This window comes from Botrytis byssoidea (assembly GCF_014898295.1).
Source record: "Botrytis byssoidea strain MUCL 94 chromosome Unknown BBYS_012, whole genome shotgun sequence".
Classification (NCBI taxonomy): Eukaryota; Fungi; Ascomycota; class Leotiomycetes; order Helotiales; family Sclerotiniaceae; genus Botrytis; species Botrytis byssoidea.
The window spans coordinates 881,123-896,241 of NW_024065853.1; the positions used below are offsets into that span (position 1 = coordinate 881,123).

General features: G+C 43.3%; 4 protein-coding genes across 4 annotated transcripts; 2 read left to right on the forward strand and 2 right to left on the reverse strand.

Annotated features, from left to right (window-relative positions):
• Positions 1-1,116: 1,116 nt before the first annotated feature.
• EAE97_006683 (uncharacterized protein) lies at positions 1,117-6,006 on the reverse strand (the record flags this gene model as incomplete). Its single annotated transcript, XM_038877196.1, has 8 exons — positions 1,117-2,049; positions 2,105-2,370; positions 2,425-2,781; positions 2,841-3,153; positions 3,209-3,560; positions 3,615-3,937; positions 3,991-4,394; positions 4,449-6,006. The coding sequence occupies 8 exons, from the start codon at positions 6,004-6,006 to the stop codon at positions 1,117-1,119; spliced, it is 4,506 nt and encodes a 1,501-aa protein (XP_038732128.1).
• Positions 6,007-7,294: 1,288 nt separating this feature from the next.
• On the reverse strand, positions 7,295-8,818 carry EAE97_006684 (uncharacterized protein; the record flags this gene model as incomplete). Its single annotated transcript, XM_038877197.1, has 5 exons — positions 7,295-7,937; positions 8,066-8,417; positions 8,466-8,515; positions 8,566-8,740; positions 8,800-8,818. The coding sequence occupies 5 exons, from the start codon at positions 8,816-8,818 to the stop codon at positions 7,295-7,297; spliced, it is 1,239 nt and encodes a 412-aa protein (XP_038732129.1).
• A 441-nt stretch (positions 8,819-9,259) lies between these two features.
• EAE97_006685 (uncharacterized protein) lies at positions 9,260-10,020 on the forward strand (the record flags this gene model as incomplete). The annotated part of the gene is made up of 2 exons (XM_038877198.1): positions 9,260-9,801; positions 9,858-10,020. 2 exons carry the CDS (start codon positions 9,260-9,262, stop codon positions 10,018-10,020), a joined length of 705 nt encoding a protein of 234 aa, XP_038732130.1.
• A 2,753-nt stretch (positions 10,021-12,773) lies between these two features.
• On the forward strand, positions 12,774-14,644 carry EAE97_006686 (uncharacterized protein; the record flags this gene model as incomplete). Its single annotated transcript, XM_038877199.1, has 5 exons — positions 12,774-12,987; positions 13,134-13,241; positions 13,338-13,556; positions 13,765-13,804; positions 13,852-14,644. 5 exons carry the CDS (start codon positions 12,774-12,776, stop codon positions 14,642-14,644), a joined length of 1,374 nt encoding a protein of 457 aa, XP_038732131.1.
• Between the last annotated feature and the right edge of the window lie 475 nt (positions 14,645-15,119).

Sequence of the window (15,119 nt, forward strand, 5' to 3'; positions counted from 1 at the left end):
CTAATCCAAGCCTGTTTGGCGCAGTGGTAACGCGTAGCACTTGTAATGCTAAGATCATTGGTTCGATTCCAGTAATAGGCAATTCTTTTGGGATTTTCATATTTTGTCCATTTTTTGCAGTGAGCGTTTGTTTGTTTCGTTTTTGGGTTTATGGTTGTTTGTGGTTTGGATAATGATTTGGCTCGTTTGTTGTACGGTACTTTTGTTGATTTCATCGGTGGAACTGACATTCTAGGGGCTGTGGAGATGTATGGGTTGTGGATGTGGACCATGAATATTGGTATGCATGTCGCCTCTTCTACCGGCACGATTGTGGATTCATGTGCATCGTACCGTGGTATGGATGTAGATCTACATTTTGTTTGGGAGAATTCCGGTATGATATTCAGAGAGAATAATTTTAGTTTGAACATCAATATCGACCAGGTACCTAGCTGCAAATGACATCGTTTCCAGATCATCGCGTTTGAATGTTCAAACTTGTCCTTAGACGAGGTAACGTCTGCTCAATCGGAGTGGATTTAGTAGATTCAACACCCAATGAAGTAATCTGCGTCCTGTCATTATAGTAGAGCATCAATAAGTGTACACCTACCTCAATGATTGATGATTGCTATAAGGATTTGAATTGGGTAGCTACAGGATCTCACCGAATAGTGAAAAAGAGATGTCACCATACTAAACATATCTCAAGATACATGTAGAATTGACTTCTCCTGTCCAATGATGTCGACTACTGGCTTTGATTGATCTATGAGCTCAACATCGAAGTATCACCTCGATTTCAATATCCCATCCTAGCAATTTCAACACAATAAACAGACAAATCAGAAATAAAATAATCCATTCGGTACCTACTGCTAATAGCAGATACTCTCATCTAGTTCTAAAGCTAATGGACACATTAAAAATACTCATAAGAAATAATACGTACGACATAATAATCATGTCTTCCCCTTCTAAAATTTCAACCACGCAAATAAAATGCGTTTCCACAAGAAAGGTATCTAATCTTCTAAACATCGCTCTTTTCATGCATTCGTTGCATCCAATAAAAAATCCCAGAAAATAGACCACCCAAACGACAATTCTAACCCGCATTTGCCAACCGCTCATCTAAGCATCTGCCTTCTTCTTTGAGAACCAGCCCTTTTTCTCACTCTTTTCATTATCTTCTCCCTGGCTAGCACCCTTGGGTACTCTGACCAACCAATACATACCAATAGCGCCCGCGATATTGAATAAAATATACACCCATAACAAACCCCAGTTTCTCCACACATCACTGTAATGACTGTTTACTGCCGCCAAGAACACATTCGTATCTTTGATACTGCAGAACTCACAGTCCGTCATTGCTTCAGGATTGTTCAGATATCCACCCGCGACGCTCATATATGGACCAAGGTAGTCTCCACATGTTTGAGAAGAGGGAGGATTGAAATGAAGATATTCGATAGCATCGCAAACCACTTCTGTATTGGCGAGACCCGTGGACATCATTCCCGATACGAGATACGTGAAAGGTGAGACGCGATACATGAAAATCCAAAATCCAGGGAGAGCAGTAGGAGTAGCGAGGACACCGCAGAAAATGAGACAGAGAGAGAACATGAGATTGGCTATGTTTCCAGCGTTTTCGGCAGTATCCACGCCGGCAATAATGAAATCGGCAAAGGTAGACGTGAACATTAGGAATGCCCAGATGAAAGCGAACATGAGACCGCTGCGCTCATTAACAGCATCGGTCATTTCAGCGTTGCGGTAGAGACCAATGGGGTAGTACCATGTGACGAAAATGATGACAGCCATAAGTGTATTCCATGGAAGTTCAACGATAATGTTAGAGAGGATGAAGACTTTCCAAGAGTACGTTTTGGAGGGGCGTTCGCGAACTTCATAAAGGGAACGTTGGGTGACGAAGTGAGGTAGAATTTGTTGAACAAGGTTACCGAAGACAGTGAGCAGCATGAAGATGGCGAAAAGTTGGTTTTGCATTCCTTGAAGAGATGTTTTGGTATCATAGAAAGAAAATCCGAGGAAGAGACCCTATTGATTATTAATCGCGTGATTTCATATGGGGTTAGTTGAGGAGATGACTTACAACACATAGACAGAGCGCAGTTTTGGAGTAAAGATAGGGAGGGGTACGCCAATATTGTTGAAATACTCGAACAAGCACTACCTGCATCTGGGTTCCGAACCCTGCGGCAAATGAATTGAATGATGTAGGATCATGCTCGAATTGCTTTTGAGATAGTGTAGTCTTCAACTCTGCGAGGTGCGACTTGACTTGCTGACGTTCTGGAGAATTCTTCCAGGTTTCAGGCCAGTCGATCGTATTGGTGGCTCCTGGAGAGGCACCAATGACTATATTGAATGTTAGTGAAGGCCAAAATAACGCCATGCAAAGATTAATCTTACCGTCAAGCATCCATTCTGCAGGGTTAGCTAGATCTCCACAAGGAGGAGCACCATTACGTTCAAAATAATTAGTCAAGACTTTTGAATGCTTGCCAATTTCGCCAAAGTATACAGTCCTTCCACCTCTAGCCAAGAATAATAGACGATCAAATTCTTGGAAAAGAATGGCGGAAGGTTGATGGATTGTGCAGAGAATAGCTTGACCGTTGTCTGCGAGCTTACGTAGCAACGCACAGATGGACCAGGCTGTTTGAGAGTCTAAACCAGAAGTAGGTTCATCAAGGAATAGAAGAAGGGCCGGTTTTGCTGCAAGCTCAACACCAATTGTAAGGCGTTTACGTTGTTCGACATTAAGACCTGAAATAATTGTGAGACTGAATACCAAAAAGCAAATGCAAATGGAGACGAGTATGTACCTTCACCTGGAACACCGACAATTGCATCGGCGTATTCTTCCATCTCCAAAACTTTGATAACTTCGTCAACGTAGGCAATCTTTTCGGCATGTGGAGTGGCTTTGGGCTGACGAAGAACGGCACTGAAAGCTAGTGCCTCTCTAACAGTAGATGTAGCCAAGTGGAGATCCTGTTGCTGTACATAACCTGTCTTTCTTTGGAAACCAATATCTCTTTGTCGTCCATCTACGAGCATTTGTCCCGTGACAACTCCCATTGTTACACGCGAGGCAAGGACGTCGAGAAGAGTGGTCTTTCCCGCACCAGAGACACCCTAAGAGGATCCGATTAGACAGATCACGCGAGAATTGAATGATGAAAGAGCTTACCATAAGAGCAGTCAATGTTCCAGGTTTGACCCATCCGTCAACTCCATCTAGTAGTTTCCTAGGCTCACCCTTGATCTTGATATCATAATGAACATCGTCCCAATGGAATATGGCAGTTTGCTTCTGAATACTGGGTGGTGCATCTGGAACCGTCTTTGTTCTGGTGACAGTCGCAGCAGTCATTCGATCATCCATCTTTGCTTCCTCATCAGATGTCTTCGATACGTAAGGTATGCGACCACGACGGAATAGAAGGACTTCTCCTTTGGACTTTTTTGCAGATATGAATTCGCTTGCGCTCAAGTAGATGAAGAGACCCAAAAACATGAAGGCAATCATGACACCGAGGTTCCTACCAAAACCGTTAGCTACAGTCTCGAAAACGAGTCTGAAATTCAGTACTCACCTCCAGAGGTGGGAATGGGTGTAACCATAATTGACTTCGAGATATCTATCACCATCAACGTAATTTGCACCAGCTGCGGCACCAGTGGTGGAACAGATTCTCTCATCCGCGCCGACGTTTGCGTAGTTGCCACCGGAAGGTATAAATACCGAGCAGGGGATCTTTCGGCCATGGAATTCATTGATCATCAAAGCCTCAAATCCATAACTAACTGGGTCAAGATAGTTGATCCACCTGAACCATGGATGCATGTCTCTGATTGGGACCGCAAATCCAGTATAAGTGACGATGGCAAGGATGAAGATGGCAGCTGGTGCCATTGCCTATTTTTGTCAGTACCTTGAACAGTGTAACATGCATAGGGATAAATACGAACCTCTGACAAACTTCGCGATAGTGAAGCGATAGACCGGAAGTACATAGACATTGTCAAAGTGCACAAAAAGGTGAAGAGAAAGAACACAAAGAAATACCCTGGCTCTCTTCGCAAGTTTGTCATGAAGTAAAGAGCAAGATCGAAGAAGATAGTCGAGAATACTTTATTCGGTATATCGCACAACATGGACCCGCAAGCTTCTGCCACTGGATGATAGAAAGCGTATTTGGTATGCTTCTCAACGATTGGTCTTTGCGCGTAAAGAGTAAGAATTTCCAGTGCGCTCTGGAATGCTGCCATCAAGATAGAAAAGAACAGGAGTGCACCTCTGCTATACAGACTGTTGGTATCGTCCGAAAGATTGTAGAAAACACTACCAATGATTAAAGCCATCACACTTTGGCCTGAAATTTGATGTCAGTGAATGGGTCAGTACATATTTATGAGCTACAACATACCTATAAGACCTGTCAAGAGAAGAGACATGTCGCCCCGAAGTCTTTGAAATCCACGCTCCACGCATAACTTGATCTGCATAGAAAGTGAAATAGTATATGGGCTCTTCATACGCTGACCCTTGGCCTGAACTGCCTTCCTCGAATTCTTAAAGTCGTCAAGGGCTTGTCCGCCAATGGGGAATTCCGCATCGAACTGATCGATCTCTCGGAGTAGTTGTGCTCTATCCTCGCTCTTTTGCCAAACTGCAGCAAATTCATCTGGAGTGTATGGAGTCTTGCCTTCGAAGCCAGGTCGAACAATTCTCTCTGCTGGAGATGTGATTGAAGTCAAAAAGTCTGCGGTTGTCTGTCGAGCTGGGCATTCGAACCCTAAATTGATGAAGAATGTCTTCGCCGCGTGAATGTCACCAAAGTATATTTGCCTTCCTTCGTATAGTACAGCCACTTTATCGAAAAGATCATAGATTGACTGAGAGGCCTGGTAAATGGCTACAACTGCTGTGGACCCAGTCAATTCGGTAGAATTTCTAAGAGTCTTCACGAATTCCAAGGCAGTCGCAGAATCTAAACCTCTTGTACTATTATCCCAGCATTGAAGAGGACTTCCACCCACAGCAGCTTCCGCAATACTGACACGTTTTCTCTCACCACCACTCACTCCTCGAATGAAATCATTACCAACTTTTGTATTGAAAGTATGCGAGAGTCCAAAAGTTGCCATAGTGACATCTCGAAGATGGTCTGCATATTGTTCCCGTGTAACACCAGGTATGCGATTTCGAGGAGCTTTAGCCTTAGCCGCAAATCCTAATGTCTGTGCTACAGTCAATTGAGGAAAATGTACGTCAACTTCTGCTTGGTATATGCACTCCCCCCTGAAATCGTTATGCATGGTCTCCATTGGTATTCCCTGGTAGTTGATGTATGTGCTGTTATCAACGAAGAATCCGGAAGTCTCTCCAGAGATCGTCTTGAGTAAAGTTGAACATCCAGATCCAGGTCGACCAAGCACGACAAGCATTTCTCCACTTCTGATAAGTCCGTCAAAGTCTCTCAGAATCTGAATCTTGGTAGGTTTACTGAGCCCAAGAGCCCTTTTGCCCACACCGATGATTTCAAGTGGGTAGTTACCAAAAGTCTTTTGGTAATCGGTTGGTTCACCAAATCCATGAGCATTTAAATTCTTATAAGCGACTCCTGCTGTCCTGTTGGGATATCTCTCTGGATCTCGAGATTGAAGGTGGACAAGATGTTTTGTCCATGCTCTAGAACTGAACTTTTCTGATGATGGATCGAGTTTAGGGTCATCTGATCCAAGGAATGGGTTGACGTTATGATCGTGGTTCCCTTCCATCGACTTTTGTGTGATTTGCCTTGCAAGTGTTCGAATGGTGGCATCTTCCCTTTCTCTCGTGGAGTCCAAAGTCGAGGATTCCGAATCACTTTCTTTCCGTTTATGACCGATGTTTTGGTATGTCTTTTCGTCAACGACCTCCTCCACTTTCTCGGCAACAGCCTCACTTTGAGGTAGAACCCCAAAAGGTGCCGAAGTGGCCATACTGTATTCCTGTTTGATCAACACTAAATCTAAATAAAATTAAGAAATTAAGAAGAAATTAAGAAGAAATTATTAAATATCCCTGGGTGTAAGAGATGTGAAGAAGAAATTCTTTCACTGTAAAGTAACAAACTGCTCGAAAAAGTATGACAGGAGTGAGATAGGAGTTCTTTAAATTTGTGATACGTAGAAAGCTCGGATATCAAAAAATCATCAATTCCACTGTACATCCGCCGTCCAGGCGGAGAGGAGTAAGCTTCTTCCGAGTACAGCCAATGACAATGATCACGTAGGATGAAATAGTACTTTCGTATATTAAGGAACGAAATTATGGAGAACAGAAGAAAGTCTCAGGATTCTCAGGAGACTTTAGGAGGTTTTCGAAGTTGCTAACCTCCGCATGGTTAATCTTTTGGAAAGGCAAACTCGTTTCGAGCTCGTATATACGAAAGAGGCTTCAGGTTTGGTGTGTGTTGATTGGTTGAGAGATTGGCTGAGAGATTGGCAGATAGCTAGGAAGATGGATAGTCTCGTAAGTGAATCAAAATAAGAGGGGTGAGATTAAATACTCACCGTATAAAATGGATGACGGCTAGAAAAGTTCCCGTATTCCGAGTGATAGGATTTGGTTCGCTTGCTATTTTCACACCCATTTGTGGCACTGACAGGAAACCCCAGAAATTTACTCCTTAGCTTCTTTTCAATATCCAACATCCACTTTATTATGTGGCCATGCTTCATGTTCAAATTTGATCTATTGAACCTGGTCCAGTCAAATTCAGCCTTATCGACGCTTATCTCATAAATCACAACTAAGAGTGCCAAGTCCAAAATCCGAATACGCTGCTGAGCTTTATGTGCATACCTACCAACCCGAACCCTCATTCCTTATGGGTACGGGGTTCAGCGGCTCCTGCGAACATCCGAGTGGAAACTTTCTGACTACAAGCTCACACTCCACACTCGACTAGTAATGTGATGGATGCCAATGCATTGGCAACACCCCCCTAGCGAATAGAATATTAAATGATGAATTTGCCATTTCAACAGACGAGGAATTCTTGTCTTGTTATTCTTGTTGTCTAGAGCTGGAGCCATCCATTCCAGACACATTAAGCTTGCGAATTTAAGATACTCGTGAACAAACATCGAGGTAAGCTGTCATTTATGGCATAGATAAGTAGACAAAATCGGGTAAACATTCGTACATGAGGATATAATATCTCCCCACATATTTAATACAATTGAAGAACAAATGAGTCGTTCGGTATGGTACATCATCCTCATTTCAAAGGGATACAACAGGCTTTACCTGACGGCTCGATCTGCGTCTCGGTTGAATCATTGCAATATCTTCCGTGGCTTTTGATTCGGTAGATTTCGACGTCTTTCCCTTAGTCAGCTTGCTTGCTTCTGTGGAAACGAGCCCCGCATTATCATCTAGAATCTCCTCTTTCACCCGAGTCGGTTTTTGAGATCTGGCTTTCACTTTCTTGCGCTTCTTGATATTTTCATCGGTTTCTTCTGATTTCGTGGATGCCACGGCAACTTTTCTCTTCCTCGGGCTTTGCTTGTTTACTGGAACATCCTTGACATCCTCACTTCCACTTGACATACTTCTCTTCTTCATATCACCAGCGACGGCACCTGTTTTCTTCTGTACACTTGGCACCACACAAGACGTTCTTCCCCCAACTGTGAGAAAGGTGATTTTCTCCCCGTTTGGTAATGCTGTTGGGCCATCTTTCTTCCCCTTTCCCCATCGATGCTTGAACATCCAGTCATCGGGAAATTTTGACGAGTCTGCCAACAAGTCTACTGCTGTTTGACAAATAGACATCATTGAAGTATGCAATCGCTTGATCTCTTCGGAGCTAAACGTGTTACTATATTGTTCAGGATGAAGTCGTGCATTGTATAGTATTTCATCGCTTCAAGTGATGTTAGCATGATTGGAGACATCGAAGGTAGATTGAGTAATAAGCAGTGAAGTAACAATGGCAGGCTGGATGGTTCGGAGTCGAACAATTAGATTGGGGTAAATATAAGATTCACTGACCCGACCCAATTTCCAATTCCACTGATGTTCGCCTGGTCAAGTAATAATGCCTTTATTGGCACCTGCTTCTTGTTCAATTTTTGTTCGAGCCACTCAGCTGTCAAGATGTCTCTATCTATGACAGGATCTGGACCGTTCTCTTTGAGTGGGGACGTGTCTCGAATGGCTTCAGCGACACAATTTACTAGTCGAATCCTTGAAAATCTACGTGAATCTGTGAATGCAGCCTCCACCTTTGGTTCTCCAGCTGTTTGCAGTGAAAATTTCGAGAACTTCGGTGGCCAGACTTCCTTTTCGTCCTCATTTTTCGATCTATAATAGTAAGAGCCTTGCCCTCGAATATGAAACCATCCTGAATTGTTCAGCACTTGTCAAGAGTTAACTTCAACTATTATCATACCCGTCATGCCAAAGTGGAACACTGGATGTGGTGGCGAGGACATGATCATCCTGTCACAACGATTTAGCATTGATTCTTGAAGCGTCAAGAATGGCCCAACCAGAAATATTTCCCTTGCTGTCCAGCACTCTCAACCTTCTTACCAGTCAATGCCTTTTGGAATTCGGCAGCACTTGTTCCGACCTTTCCAAAGACATTGGCGTCATCTTGAGCGTTAACGACCGCCAATGTTTTGCCAACAAGATTTTTCCGGATATAGTGCACAGCTCGAGCAACTGTAAGTTTAAGTCAGCATTTCATAGTAGCTGATGATGGAGATGAGCTGGTAGTTTACCCTCCGCGATTTCGGGCATCTCGGAATGTGCTTTAATTGTCCTAAAAAGGGGAACCTTATAGGGGTAGAAGATGAGATGAAGTAAGATGTAATTCAAATGTTCGGCATGACAAGAAAAACGTGGAGATAGGTAGTTATCAGTAAATACTAGTCCACCAGCTACCTTGATGATAATTCTAGCCTAATAATAAAGTTTCAAAAAACGTGACTCGCCTTCTACCAGCAATGATGTTGTCATGAGTGCCTTAAAACTAGACTTCGGCTTATTAAATCATCGGGCCAAGGATTCCCCATACTACCGAGGCATTGAGATAGCCATATCCCTTTCACAAGCCATCTATCTCGTCATCTCATACCTTCAAACGCCCTTTTCATTTCCAATCTCATAATCTAACATCTCTGTTCATATTTTCTCAATACGTTCCTTCTATTTCCTAATTCCACCACTCAAATTATCAAGATGGTTGCCGACACTCTAGTTTACCACCCATCCGTTGCACATTACCTCAAATTTGTCGCAACAACCGTAGGTCGCGATAAGCTCCTCCGAACCCTTCAATACTTTTCCAGATTTTACGCCTGGTACCTCCTTCGCACCAATGGAACTCCTAGTGAAATTGCGCCTTACGAGGCCATCAAAAAACAATTCGGACTCGCGCGCAAAATAATGCGCTTTGGCAAGAATGTCGAACATTTAAAAGCAGCTGCCATCGCTGCGGATTCTAAAAGTCTTGATCCGGTAATCAAGTACTGCGCTGTAGGAAGGCAATTAGGATATGCAGGTTATTTAACTTTTGATGCGTTCACGGTATTGGATGCTGCGGGTATTAGGAAGAGCCCTTCGACGAAGAGGATACAGAAGGAGGCCTACAGATTCTGGTTGATGGGACTGTTGTTTAGCACGGCGTCAGGAATGTACTCTTTGTATAACCTACGACAACAATCTGCAAGAATCGATAAGAAAGATGGAGAAAGTGTTGTGACGAGTAAGAGGATCGAAAAGTAGGTTGAGCTTCGCAGATATGCGTATCAGGCTTGTTGCTAATCTCTCGGTATAGGGAACGTGCTGCGATCAATATGCAACTCTTATCAGATCTCTGCGATCTCACAGTTCCAAGTTCGGCAATCGGCTTGGCTAACTTCGATGATGGTATTGTTGGATTGGCAGGAACTTTGAGCAGTTTGATCGGAGTTTATGGTCAATGGAAGAAGACTGCCTGAACAATTTGCCAATTAGGTGTTTTAAAATCTGGAGAGCATATGAATAACCGTAAGACTTGACAAGCAGCTCCCTTCCAGACCATCAGATTGGTCACGGATGATAAAGATTGTATGTACGAGATTGGATCATTGTCATTGCAACCTTGTAGGTTTAAGTAGTCTGGAATTTATCTCATGGAATAAAAGATCACGATGAGGGACCAGAGTTCACCGGAGTTCATAACCGAGACTTGTATAAGATGGTTAGAAAGCCCTTACCCGATTGTTCCTAAGATATTTTCTTTCGGAACCTCCATTACAAATCTGCTCGATTATGCTTTGTTTAATCAAGAACGCTCCGTCCATATATTTTGTTGACAGAAACTGAATGTTGAACGGTGGTATCTCTCTAGGCAGTATCCTTCCTAGTAGAATTTGTTCTATAAGCTTTTAATATAGCAATATCTTTTTAAGAAAACCTTCATCTCGTTGAGCTTCCCGTCTCCCCGTGAAACTAATCAAACCACACCTAATGGACGGGTGGCTGGCTGCGTTTCCAATCGACTTCGGCAGCTATAATGATATTCATCCGCCGTGTGCTTAGGAAGGAAACTTTCGGTCAACAGATGCTATCCAAAGGCTGTTGGACCGACCGGTTTTATTTAATGTTGGATGTACCTCACGGTATTTGGATCGCCGAGGTACTCTTTTACCCCGGCACAACTCGAAAGGCACATGCTGATACAGGCAGTAAATATAATTCTTGGCACCTTGAAACGCCCCTATTGGCTCCAACAGCGTAGCAACAACTTATACCCCCGATCAATCACAATGTGACTGAAGTTGTTTCCCCTTGGACAATACACCGAGCCGCCTCTGTTCGTTCCTATTTCAGTATCTCTTGAAAGTAACCTTTCCGACCTCAAATAATGTCTAAATTCGTCACCATCCTTGAGGATTTGAGCCATCTGGACGTTCAATATCAAAAAATTCACTGGGCAATCAGTTTACGACATAGCGGAAAGCCCAGCTCAAGTCAAAGCATTTTGAATATCAATGAAAGTTGTCCCTTGAGAGAGCGCAACCAAAGTTAACAAGACAACATTTTCCAACATCAAGACCGGGCCTATGCCGTCTCGCCTTCTCATGTCGGCCCGATATGCATTTGAAGACACCTCATTTATACATACCGAGTACGATAGCCACTCTGTAGCGAGTGTTTCCATTGGTAAAGCTTATTTGATACCTATCCGTACATAGACGGTGAAATGAGTGCAAGGCACTTGAGTGTGAAACTGCTAGCGTTGTTGGTACTATATTTCGGAAATTCTTCAATATTACAGCCCGACAACCTCTCGAGATATGCCGAGTTCCGCTTCTTGTGGGGTATCATAGCCGGGGACTTAGACTCCAGACCCACAGAGTAACATTAGTCGTGCATGATACTAGCAATCAACAACCAACGACCAACCAACAGGCAAAGTACACGGGTCCGTATCACTATTGGATGAAGCATATCATATGAATGCTCGGCAGCCTGATAAGAACAGTCTCTTCTAGAAAGTTACACGTTAGGCTAGGGCAAGTCCGTATGGAAACCAGCGGGAGCGACGGGTGGTAATACTTCCCCGCTGCATGGAACTTCCACTGAAGAAAGAGCGTCCACTAAAATAGTTAGTGAGCAAGCATACAAATTTTTACCTGAGCCTTCTTGGTGCTGGAATGACGCTATGATATCTCATGTGGAAGACAGGTACTGAGCAAATTCATGTAGCTAAGATGGTGTCATTCACTTATCTTGCATCTAGAGCAATCTACTCGTACATGAATAGGAGTCTTGTTTCCAACTCGACTCCCACTGGCTTGCATCGTACCATGCAATATGGAAAGCCAATCAAATGCCAGCAAAGCTTTGGCGGCAAGATCCTCCGATATTAGATGGCGGAATTTATCCCACTACAGATTGCCCTGCTTGCGAAGATCTAGTTGCCAAACTTGCTAAAGTGCTTGGTGAACCGCTCTACCGGTATTCTATTTCGAAATCTACTGGACCGAAGCCTTGCCCTTACCACTGTCCACTCGGTATTTGTCGTCATTCGTACACGGGGCGAGCGATCACCTGGTTTGACCACGGAATTGTTCCTGCAGTTGGGTGTGATATGGCAAAAGTTTCGACGATATCAGTGATGAAAAGTATAAAAAATTGCCTGTCTTTAAGTTACATCGCGATCTTTTTTTCGGCTAGAGCCGCATCTCCTGGACGTATGGAGATTGCTACCCCGACTTTGAGAGCTGGTTCACTGAATGGAAATCGACACTCTGCCGCAGAAGGTAGATTCAAGGCAAAGAAGCTGATTGCTTGCAACTTTTGGATATCTACCGGAATTCACTTACGACTCACAACCGTCATCAAACTCACACGGGAGATAACGGTTCGAATCATGCAGCTGTCTTGTTACCAGATTTAGAAACTGAGCTTGCGTAACCATCATGTTGGTGATCATAAAGTATATGGCCGGAAAGTGTTGCCCAAGAAGAGAAGGTACGATGCACCAAGGTATAGGTAGCGCACCAAGCGGCAAACTTCTCTTCTAACACACATCTCCACCATATATTCACTCATTCTTGCGCCGCCTATTTGGAAAACATTGAGTTAAACTTTCTCTTCCTTGAGGTTTTCGATTTCACACTGCAACTCTGAGAATATAAATCTCGCTCTCTGACCATTTCGCATTTTCCTTCACTCAATGGCGCTTCCATCTTCTAATATCTCTATGAAGAAATTCTTCGGCTCTGATGTAGATGAAGCCAAAGCTCAACCGGCTGTTGCAGATCTTGAAATTCCGCTCTCAAATGCAAGCACCCGAGATTTGGAGGAAGGAATTATTGACCCAGACAACACGGGTGGAAATGTTCCCAGAGCAGATGGAGGTAAAGATGCTTGGCTATTCTTAGCTGCATGCTTTTTATTCGAAGCATTAATCTGGGGTAAGTGATCCTTCCTGTGCAGGTCCGCCTCATCGCGTCAAAATTTTGAACATCACCATATATATCTACTTTCCAAAACTGTGATTCTTTGATAGAAGCATATCAAAAAGGAATAGAGTATCTCATGTCAACTAACACATCAACAGGATTTCCGTTTGCTTTTGGGGTTTTTCAGACGTACTACTCTACTCACCCGCCCTTCGATAAACATGCAAACGATATAGCTATTACAGGAACTTGTGCTACTGGAATCAGTATGTGCAGAATTTCATCTCATTCAGATGCTTCTAAAAATTTTCCACCCTCTCTTCGGTTCCGCTCCTTAATAAGTACTTACGAAGTATCATTAGTGTATCTTTTTGCGCCCATTTCCCTCTACGTTCTGGAGACGTTCCCGCCGATTCGCAGGCTATCTTCAATAGTGGGACTTGCTATTGTAATGATAGCGCTAGTTGCAGCTAGTTTCGCTACAGAAGTTTGGCACCTCATTGCTACTCAAGGATTTCTATATGCTATTGGAGGTAGCCTTTTGTACTCTCCAACAATGTTCTATCTCGATCAATGGTTCGGTAAGTAATCATTATTCCCTCTGTTATGATCCAAACTTTTTTGCTTGTCCCAATGTATCGTAATGTTCAACTTTGTTAGGACAATTCTCATTGTTATAATGTCTAATTTTGTTTGGGGTTCCCATGTTTCCTTAATTCCACTACCGCATTGCTTTCCCATTTTATCCTAGCATTTATTTCTACTTGAATTCCACTGACCGTGTGCTAGTCAAGCGAAAGGGTCTCGCACTTGGTGTTATGTGGTCAGGGTAAGCATGGATTATCAGTAGCCCCAAGTTCGAGCTAACTTTGGTAGTGTGGGAACTTCAGGTCTCATCTTTCCATTTCTCCTATCATATCTTGTCCATCGATGCGGATTTCGCAGTACTCTTCGGATTTGGGCTGCTATCTTGTTCCTACTTTGTTGCCCATTGATTTACTATATCAAACCGAGGATTTCAACGAAGTTCTCTAGCCAACCACCATCAAAACCAAGCTACACATTTCTTAAGTCACCCATCTTCTGGTTTCTACAGATAGCAAATATCTTGACCTCACTTGGATTCTTCGCACCTTCCATCTATCTTTCGTCGTATAGCGCTTCGCTTTCGTTCTCCCCTGTGCTTGGAACTTCACTCATCGCCCTCCTGAATTTCTTTTCGGTCGTCGGAGCCATTTCACTAGGCCATCTTTCAGATGTCAGACACATAACCACCGTCGTACTTCTCTCATCTACTCTATCTACTCTATCTGTATTCATGCTATGGGGAATTTCAACCTCCCTTCCATCTCTAATTATATTTACCATTGTCTATGGAACTTTTGCAGGAGGATGGAGTGCTATCTGGGCAGGTATGATACGAGAAGTTCAACGCGCAGATAACAGCGCAGACTTTGGTGTATTGATGGGTCTATTTAGCGCAGGAAGAGGAGTGGGAAGCGTGGCATGTGGACCAGCTACTGAATGGCTTGTTCAACATGGAGGGTTTGGGAGTTTGGGGGGCAGTTATGGCACTGAGTATGGAGCGGTGATTGTATTCACCGGAGTAAGTGCTGCCTGTGGATTGATAGGGGTAGTCGCAAGGTTTTGGAAAATAGAAAGAGCTTGAAAGATTCATGATGCACGAAACGACTTAACAGCTATCAGGAAGTACACTTCGATGCTTCAGTCCATGTCTGTCAAGCAAACAGTGCCTCAAATATATCTGAAGATTTTGAACAGATTGTGTTCTGGTGTAAGAGTCTGTCACATGATTAGGTGTGAGACAGTTTACAATGGTGTCACGAGTTGACAGATGAAGCGCAATTCTATGATTTAGGGAGCCTTAATTACCAAACGGATTTCTGGAATTAGATCAAAGATACGAACCTATATTTTTGGTTTATGAAAACAAAAATAAAAAGCGGCCTTCCCTCAAAAATCTACTCTAGAATAGTTCGTTTAGTGAAACCCCCACGCGTTCCCCGTGAATAATGATATTCTGTCAGGAACATTTGGATCTTCTCTCCTTGTGGTAGCGAAGGATTACTCGGGCAGACTGCATGTAAGAATGGCGAAATTGAAGTTGCTATACTCGGTTAGGC